At 48.2% G+C, this 9,776-nt stretch overlaps 1 protein-coding gene across 5 annotated transcripts in view; it reads right to left on the bottom strand.

Annotated features, from left to right (window-relative positions):
• Positions 1-8,928, bottom strand: part of FOXO3 (forkhead box O3) — a 123,877-nt gene extending 114,949 nt beyond the window's left edge. For 3 of the 5 annotated variants that reach the window (XR_010140313.1, XR_010140314.1, XR_010140315.1), the window contains exon 1: positions 7,949-8,873. Coding sequence is in view for 1 of the 5 variants with exons in the window: in XM_009242127.4 (XP_009240402.1) it covers positions 7,949-8,566 (618 nt within the window). In the remaining 4 variants the exon portion in view is untranslated. Of the gene's footprint in view, positions 1-7,634; positions 7,736-7,948 lie in introns of those variants that run through there. The other 2 variants (XM_009242127.4, XM_054557960.2) reach the window with 2 other exon arrangements.
• Between the last annotated feature and the right edge of the window lie 848 nt (positions 8,929-9,776).

Below are 9,776 nucleotides of genomic sequence, written 5' to 3'. Positions count from 1 at the left end.
TTGCCCCCTACACATGTGCCACGTGCTTTCCTTACTCTGTGCTCACCTCTCCACTGCAGTCCTAGGGCACATCTGGACACCAAGGTGTGGTGAGCCTCCAGAAGATAACCTGGCCTCCTCACCCCAGGAAATGACCCAGGAGTAGAATTACTAGAAGAACCACAGCCCAGCAGAGAAGTCATCCTCTTCGCTTATTATGTTATTCCATAGTAGTAACTGAGGCACTGCAGAGAAAAAGTCTCAAGATTAAAACCTCAAAAACTCAGGAGTGAAAAGTGGAACAAGCGAACTATAGAAAAGCCTGGCTTGAAACACACTCCAATCAGACATTTCCGTTTTACCAGGAGTGGTACATCACAGTACTCTATGGATGCCAGCTACCGTAGTTCTTTTTCCTTTAGGGGAGACTAAGATACTGGGAAATGAACGTTGTTTGGTCAAGAATAAAATGGTGAAAGATACTGGGTCTGTCTGGGCAATGATGCAGTCAGAACTGGGGTGTTCTATCATCATCACTAGCCTAACCACATACTCAGAACTCTAACTCGGAGGAACTGCAGACTGGTCCTTGAAATAGTTCATCTCAAAGACTGCCTGCTATCTCCTCTCCTTTCATACATGACTTCTATTTCCCAATCCATGGATAAAAAATTTGAAGTACATTTGGGACTTCTGCCCCAAAATGCAGAACATTACAAACAACCAAGGCTTTACATAACAGCTTTGTTCCTAAAAATGAGTTAAATAAACTTTAGGCAAAACAACTCTATGGTGACTTTCTGGACAGTGCATGTTGATGATACAAATAGCGGGGTTACATACAGACGGCAAACTTCATTTCCTTTTTCTCTTAATGCAACAAGGTCATCCCAAGATCACGCTTCCTTCAGTTTCTGTGGTAAGCAGTGATAGACACTTATGGAGTTTTCAGAGACTTATGCATTGGGTAACAAGGCACTGCAAGAAACCCCAGATAGCACAGCATCATCTCACATTTACACCACATCACATCAACATCGATGCTAGGAGGTCTAAGGCTGATGCCACCTTCAGAGCTGCAAGTATCCAAAAGACTCTACTCATGACACCAGCTCACTCCTGAGTCACATCAGCCCCTTTCAGAGTCACAGCCCCAGAACTCAGGCTATCCATATGGGTTGATTATACAATCCAAACAGCAGCTCCAAATATTAGAAACACTTATTTGTCTGGCAGACACATTCCCTAATTTAAAGCCTCTTACACTGTGCTTAAAAATATTCAAGAGTCATAGCAAAATGACAAAATAAACAGGTAGCAGCCATGGGGGGCAGGGTAAGGTGGCGTTGAAAGAAAAGGCATTTAGCAAGGGAAGTGGAGAGTGCTGATGGAGAACACAAAAAGAGAAACACAGCGACTCCAGTGCGAGCCAGCCTAGAAGAGGGGAGGAGAAGCAGAAGATAGCAAGTGAAGAGCTTGCAGAACTTGAGGCAAACAGCACTGTGATGAACAGCTGTGAAACCACAATGGTAGACAACAGACACTACAGTACAGTGGTACGAACACACTCTTTAAAAAAAAAAAAAAAAAGAGAGAGAGAGAGAGGGTCTCACTCTGTCACCCAGGCTGGAGTGCAGTGGTGCAGTCGTGCTCACTGCAGTCTCAAACTCCTGGGATTAAGGGATCCTCCTGCCTCAGCCTCTCAAGTAGCTGGGACTACAGGCGTGCACCACCACAACAGAGCTAATTTTTTTTTTTTGAGATGGAGTTTCGCTCTTGTTGCCCAGGCTGGAGTGCAACGGCGCAATCTTGGCTCACTGCAACCTCCGCCTCCCAGGTTCAAGCAATTTTCCTGCCACAGCCTCCCGAGTAGCTGGGATTACAGGCATGCGCCACCATGCCCGGCTAACTTTTTGTACTTATAGTAGAGACAGGGTTTCACCATGTTGGTAAGGCTGGTCTCGAACTTCTGACCTCAGGTGATCCACCCGCCTGGGCCTCCCAAAGTGCTGGGATGACAGGCATGAGCCACCGCACCTGGCCTAGTTTTGTTTTTTTTTTTTTTTCCTGGTAGAGATGAGGTCTCATTTTGTTGCCCAGGCTGGTCTCAAACTCCTGGCCTCAGGCAATCCTCCTGCCTTGGCCTCCCAAAGTGTTAAAATCATAGGCATGAACCACTGCACCGACTGGACACACCCGTCACTCCACCCCTACTAGCTGTGGAACCCTGAACCCAGTCACTCACATAGTCCTAGCATGTTTCTCACCTGCAAAATAAAGTAGTTAGATGATCTTTAAGATCTTTTAGTTCTGAGTTTTAGGCAACAAGTAATACAGATGAGTCAGTGGCATCAAGGCTCCACATCCACTCCAGAGAAAGGCCAGATCTACATCAGGCCCTGGGAGACAGAACTGGCGATCCCAGATCAGTCCAGGGCCAAAGATGTGCTCTATCTAATCCAGGTGGAGCTTGGAAAACCAAAGCTTCTCCCAAACAGACCCAATCCACAGGAGCCATGGTACGGTGGCTTTCCATCTCCAAAGCAAGCTCAAAATGATCTGCAGAGAGTTAAAGGCCAGCTCCAAGCCATGCCCGACACCAAATTTGCCACTTCCCAGCAACTTCTCAGCAGAGTTGAAGTACTAGAGAAAGCAGAAATACAGATGTAAAAAAAGGCAACGAGAATAGGCAGCAATGACAAATTCACAAAGCACAGATATGCTATAGCTTATTTTCTGTCTCCTCCATCAGAATATGAACTCCTGTGAGTGAACTGGAACTTTATCTGCCTTCTGCTACCACTATATCTCTAGGTCCTGGCAGAATGCTCTGCAAGCAGCATGCCTTTGACAAACATTTGTTGAATACACGAAATGGGATGTGATGCAAATAGGTAAAAAGGGTTTTCTCTTTCCAATCTTTCATTCACTTACTGTATACCAGCTGTAACATCCACTGATATCAACTCGTCTTTGCATTTATGATCCCCAGCTCCTTTTATAGCACCAAAAAGGTAAAGTGGCTCTTCAGGACCCCTCAATTTGTGATGCAGGAAAAGAAGAGAAATGAGGAGTTGAGAATAGGGTCAATTCTGTCCCTACAGGCAAAATAAGTGGGTATACAAACAAAATAAATTCCATATTCCCTCCAGCCCTGGGAATCTGGAATTTGATGCACCTGCTCTGGGTAAGTGGGGAAACCTGCCAGAATGCACAGGCCTAAACAGTCTTTAAAAAAATAAATAAATTAAGATGGGGTTTTGCTATGTGCCCAAGCTGGTCTTGAACTCCTGGGCTCAAGCCTAAACAGCCTTATCTTTGCATTTTCATGAAGATCTTTGAATGGATGGTAAACTTTTGCCAGACCAAATTAAATGACTTAATAGTGAGACAAGGCCTCTTCATTAATTTTCCAAATAAAAGTATCTTGCAGGTTTTAAGTAAGAATCACAAGCAGAGTACTAAAAAGTTTAACTACAAGATGTTCTTGTATGGTGTCATTTTCTTAAAATAGAACACTCCTAAAATCTCCTAAAAATAAGTCTGCTGTAGTTTCATTTCATTTTCTAAGAAGGAGATAAACATATCAAAACACATACTTAGCTTCTTTTTTAAAGAGTCTCTGTTACATGAGACTCACAGATCAAAGTCTAAAAGGGCCAATTTCTTCACTTCAGAGGTCAATGACACAGCTTTGAAAAAGAGGAAAACCAGTCCCTCTAGTGTACTGGGGCTGTAGAAAGAGGAAGTATATTAGTTGAGAATCACTGACGAAGACAGTATTGCCAAAGGAAATTACAAAACGACATTTTGGCAACACGGGCCAAGCAGACAGATTCTTCACACACGACCATAACTGGCCTTTTGGTGAGTTACTCCAAAAGGTGACTGAGGTCAAAATTATGAGCCAACGTGGAATGATTATGACATTTTCAAATTTAAAAAAAATTTAAAACTGAGTTGCAGTTAAAATAACATTTTCCTAACACAGTGTGTTGAAAAGGAACTGGATGTAATAATCTAAAGAACAGAAACAGTGAGGACATAAATAAGCATTATGTGACAGGACAGCCCTCATCTTTTTATCTTGGCAAGAAGCCATAACAATACACATTCTTACATGAAAGAAGACTCGGACTCTTGAAGAATTATCTTCTGCAACAGCAGCAGCAGAAATCTAACACAGTATCCCCCACATTTGTGAAATTATGGGAACCACTACAGAAACTCAAGTCTGCCTAATTTGATTACACCCTGACCCATGGGAAAAGCAGATGTGTGGTGTGTATAACAAAATAAGTGATAGATAGGCCTTACCAGGTAAGCCCTGGAGTCCTTAGAGGTCTCCCCAAGACAAGAGGAACTGAGAGAACTCACTTGTTCAATCATGGGTGCAGTGCAGGCTTAATCTGAATTAAAGGAAATGTAACCTTTTCCCCTCTTAACCACATCTGATTGTTCATTTCTACTTTAATGCCCGAGGTAAGGGAACCTGTGAGATAGCCATCATCCTTCTCCCTGACACAGTATCTGACAAATGTAAGTAACCAAGGGCTTCCTCTTTTTGTTAAAATGCTATTCTTCTTACCTCTTTTATCACTTCATAGTTCCTAAGTACCCCTACTGACAGGCACTGGACAGCTATGCAAACATGATACACTCACTCAGCCTCCATCTACATTTGCCCATCCTTTTGATGCTGAAATAATAAGCAAGATGTTTTTAGATTGAGAGGCAAATAAGCCTTTCAGGAAAGCAACCTCTACTTATGTGAGACTATCCATTACCTAGTAAATGACCTTTTAAAAAAGATCAATTTAAAGAAGAAAATGGAAAACAAAAACCTCTAGAACTGTGGCTACTAATTACCTCTCTACTAACTAGCTGTGTGATCTTAAAGTCATTAGCTTTTCCAAAAATCAGGTTTTTCACCAGTAAAATAAGAGGGCTGAACTAGATCAGAAAACTTCATCCTAACTATACATTAGAATCACCTAAGAAACTCAAAAAAAAAAAAAAACCCACAAAACCATCAATGCTAAGCCACACACAAGCCAAATTATATCAAATTCTCTGGGTATTTGTATTTTTCAGAAGTTCCCAGGTAATTCAAACATGCAACCAGGGTTGAGAACCACTGGTTTAGATTCTGATCTCCAAGCCCTCTTTTCTAATTCTTTCATTTTATGATGTTAGGGTGATAATTTTGGTTACAAGGTCTCATAATGCAATGGCCCAAATAGCCTCAAAAGAAGTAAGGCCCTGCATACCGTGCCCTTTATGCACACATGACTAGGAGATGTTAACCTGAATTCTAGACATTTTTGGAAGTTAAAAATCCTCTTACATTACTCAGAATGAAAGTAGTGTGGTTTAAATGCACATGCATGCTTCCAAAATGACTAATCATGACAAGAATCAACTCCTAAACTTGGGCACTTGGAAATGGGTCACAATTAGCTCCTGACCTCTCCCTTTTCCCTCTTCTTCCACTAAACCACAAGCACAAAAAAAAAAACGCTATTAGTCATAATCAAAATATGAAACCAGCTCCAGTTTCAAAGGGCCTTCTCCATCATCAAAGATTTGAAAGTTCCTGCATGGCTGCATCTTTTGATGAAGATCATCTTATAAAAACTAACAAAATTATATCCCTTTAGTCGTCAAGGATTAGTTGCCATGTGACACTCGGAAATGGAATTGGTAAAAAATTTTAAGGTAAAAAGAATCATAAAATGTGTGCCCTGTATTAAGCATATTAAGCCTTGAGAATTTCAATTTACAGTATTTTGTAAGATTTTAGTTGTAGAGAAATGAGATATCAGAGAAGGGTAAAAAAAAAACCATGAGACAAAAAAATGATTATGACATAAAACCATAAAGTGTATGACTAGGCCCAAAATCTGTATTGCAAGTCCTACAAACTATATGAAAATGTAACTAGCCCAATCTCAATTCGTGGCTACTTTTGGTAATACCATTTTCTCATGTAAATTTTCCCCCCAAAAATAAAATTCATTAAACTTATTATATTTAACTATAAACACAATAACAATATTATTTGTGAAATTAAATTATTTTTGTAACCTTCAAAATCACAGGAAAGGTGAAAATGCCTTCCTACATTAACGTTTTAACTAAGTTTAAAGTTAACTAAGTTTTCACTAACATATTCTCCTCACCAAATTCAAACATGCAAGACTAAATTTCAAGTGGGAGAAATCTGAAAAATATTTCGAACCCCCAAATCCATGTTCTCAGATCCTGTCCGCTTACCCCTTCCTAATACTATACACTGAGATTAACCCTTCCCATCCACTTGGAAACCCAGTTTTAAAAGATATCACACTAGTGCTCTTTTCAAATGGAATTGTCTAACTTTCATTCTTTCTGTAAAGAACTCTCATATCATACACCTGGCATTCTTTTACAAAGCAATTAAATTAGACCAAATATAAGACTCATAATGTTAGCATTTGTTAAAAGAAATGAGACACATTTGTGGATTAATATCAAAGCACACGTGTTTTGCTTTTAAAGTATCTAATACAAAGCCTCTCTGATATAAGCCGTATTTAACTTTGCAAGTGTTTTCTAGAAGCAAAATAAAACATTCTCTACATTAAGTTCTTTAGCTTTTTCATCTACAGGCTCGTCTCCAGTGCTTCCATTGAATTCTCCACTAAGATTAAACTGTTCTTATTTTTATACCTCCTGAAACCCAGGAAGACAGAGGGCTCCCCAATGACAATGAAGGAAGGGAAGGAGGAAGCAACTACTTCTTTCATATAAAACAAAACAAAACAAAAATCTAAGCTAAATCGCAAATAGGAGCAGCTGATAAGAGATGTATATCTCCAATCGCACAGGACTCTTTGGCCTGGTACTGACACATTACTGTCTTGGGGGAAGGGGCCAGGGAGGTGCCTAGGAAGAGCAAAGCAGCTGGATATCAGCAGCCCAGCAGGGGCAGAGGAGTTAATCTCTTTGGATACCCAATTGCAGGAAGTCATTACATCATAGGCCTTTCCACACCTCTCTCCCTACCACGTGTCCCGTGCCCCAAGAGGATGATAAGGAACGGTAGAGAGTCTCTCTTCGGGTTCATTTACAGGTAGAAGCCATTACGGCCCGGCCCAGCCCCCAAACCTCCTCCCAAACGCCAGAGTGAATGAAGCGCAGGCCCCGAGTCCCCCACACCAGAGCCCTTCCCTCAAACAGTGCCAGAGTCCAGGCCTCGGCGGGAGCAGCCAGTCTGGATTGAGGTGGCCAGACCTGCCGGTTCGAGGCCCCAGAACATTTCAGAAGCAGCTAGTCAGAAGCAGGTTTACTGGAGCGACATCTCTGAGAAGGAAAGGTATCAATATAGGCAAGGAAAAGAAACCGTCCAGGAAGAGGTTTGCAACCACTGCTCTTTCTAAAGGGATCGATATGCCTTGTAGGTGTTAACACCCACAAGCTGAAACTTGGACCCGAAGGTTCTCATTCAGCTAGTGACGACGCAACACGCTCCTGCGACAGACTGGAAACCACACATCCAACCCCTCCTCTAGACACTGCGTCCCCAACACCCCCACACCTCTCACTCCACCCACAGCGCCCGCACCAGACCCCCACTACGGTAAACTCTACTCCAAAGTTGGCTGCGGACCTACCTCCTCGGCGCTGTCCTGAGAATCCAGCAAATGTACTCCTGTCCGTTCGCCCTTCCCTCGCCGGCGTCCCCTGCCCCCTCTCCTCACCTGGCCATGCCCCAGTCTTCTGGGGAGCCTCCTTCCCCCCTCCGAGGCCGTCCCCAGGTGCCTCTACTCCGGGGATCAAAGAGAACCCCCAAAGCCTCACAGCGGAGGCTCCCCCTGCCAACCCCTTGCCCTGGAGCCCGCAGGCGCACTCCGACGAATCCGAGACGCGTCTCGCGCTGCGCAGGAGGCCCGGTGGGTCCTGCCGCCAGCCCGGGGTGGGTACGCACCTTCCAGCCGGCAGAGCTGTTGCTGTCGCCCTTATCCTTGAAGTAGGGCACGCAACGCACCATCCACTCGTAGATCTGGGACAGAGTGAGTCGTTTGTCCGGGGAGCTCTCGATGGCGCGGGTGATCAGGTCCGCGTAGGACAGGTTTCCCCAGGCGTTTCGCCGCGACGAACATTTCCTTGGCTGCCCGGAGCCCCCAGCCGCCCCCGGCTGCGGCGGTGGCAGTGGTTGCTGAGGCTGCAGCAGCGCCTGTGTACCCCCGCTCAGCGCGCCCGCCGCGGTGGCTGGCCCAGACCCCGGGTCTTGCCCTCCGGGTGCCAGCACCCGGGCCGAGTCCTCAAGGAGCAGCCCGGAGCCCAGCGTGCCGCTCCCGCCGCCGCCGATCGCCATGGCCGAGCCGGCCCGTCCCCCGCCGTCCTCGTCGTCTTCATCGTCCTCCTCCTCGGGGATCATGGAGTCGGCGGCCGTCTCCCCCGAGGGCTTGGCAGGGCTCGCTTGGAGCTCCGGCCTTTGCAGGGGCCACGTACAGGATCGCGGACGGCTCTGGGGCTCGAACTCCGGGTCCAGCTCCACTTCGAGCGGAGAGAGCGGGGCTGGGGAGGCCGGTGCCTCTGCCATCTTCGCCGCCCGCCCGCCCGCGGCTGGGGCTCTCGCGCTCTCCTCTCGCGCCGGGGCGGGGTGCAGCGGGGGAGGGACGTGGACGCCGCGAAAGCTCCCGGGCGCCGCCGCCGCCGCCGCCGCCTGGGGAAGCACGAGAGGAGAGAGAAGGAGAGTTGGTTATCCCGGGCCGGAGCCCCGTCCTCGGCGAGTCCTCGCCCGCCGCCGCCACCTCCCAGTCTTGCCGCGCCCGCCTCCCAGGAACAGGAGGACCTGGAGACGTGCGGCCAGCGAACCTGGCGCAGCAGACACCGCCCCCCGGCCAGGCCGCGGGGGAGCCGCGAGCGAATCGACGGCCTCGCGCGGGGCAGCCCCCTCCCCCCGCCGCCCAGCCGCAGGTCCCTCCCGGGCTAGGCAGCGGGGCGGGGAGAAGGGGGAGGGGCGCCCGGGGGAGGGGCGGCCGCGCCTTTAAAGCGGGCAGCGGCCGGAGCTGGCGCAGCCGAGCCGTGGCCAGAGCCTGAGGTCGGGCGTGCGTGCGTTTGTTTATGTTTCGCTCGGGCCCGCTCTAGTGCCTCCCGCGGCGCCGCCGCTCAAGTCTGTGCTGTCTTCGGCTCTTCTCCCCTTTCCCGGCCCGGCCGCCTCCGCGACCCCCCGTCACCCCCGACCCGGTCGAATGGCCCGAGCCCGGGGACTGCGCGGGCAGCTCCCTCTCCCCTCTTCGCCCGCGGGCCGGAGGGCGAACGGGGGTCTGGGGGCAGATGGGCCCTTGACACTTCCAAAAAATAAAGGAAAGACGGAAAGAAGAGGGAGCAGCAGCCCGGCGGGTGTTCGCAGAGGGTCAAGCCCGGCGGGGACGGCCACTTCGGGGTTTTGTGTGGTTTGCATTCTCGCGGACGTCGTCCCCTCCGCCCCCTTCCCAGTCGGGATCCGGGGGAGGGAGCGAGTCGGAACATAAATCTTCCAACAGGTCGGGAAGCGCCAAGTCTCCCGGGCTGCTAGAAAACCCGGACCAGCACGTTCATCACCTCCTTGCTCCCGTTGCTGCCATCTTGACAGTTTCCCCCTTCCCTTGAGTCTTTTAAAAACACTAGCGGGCGAGAAGGGGGGCGCGCACACCGCGGCTCGGGGAGGGGAAAGGGAAGCGCCCGGCCCAGCTCGGAAGCAGATCCGGAGTCACCGGGAAGGCGGCCGCCCGCTGCACGGCTCCGGCGCCTACCTCGCTTCCTTCCCT

Source organism: Pongo abelii, chromosome 5 (assembly GCF_028885655.2).
Source record: "Pongo abelii isolate AG06213 chromosome 5, NHGRI_mPonAbe1-v2.0_pri, whole genome shotgun sequence".
Taxonomy (NCBI): Eukaryota; Metazoa; Chordata; class Mammalia; order Primates; family Hominidae; genus Pongo; species Pongo abelii.
The sequence above is the reverse complement of the archived record's forward strand: the minus strand, read 5'-3'. Positions and strand labels throughout refer to the sequence as shown.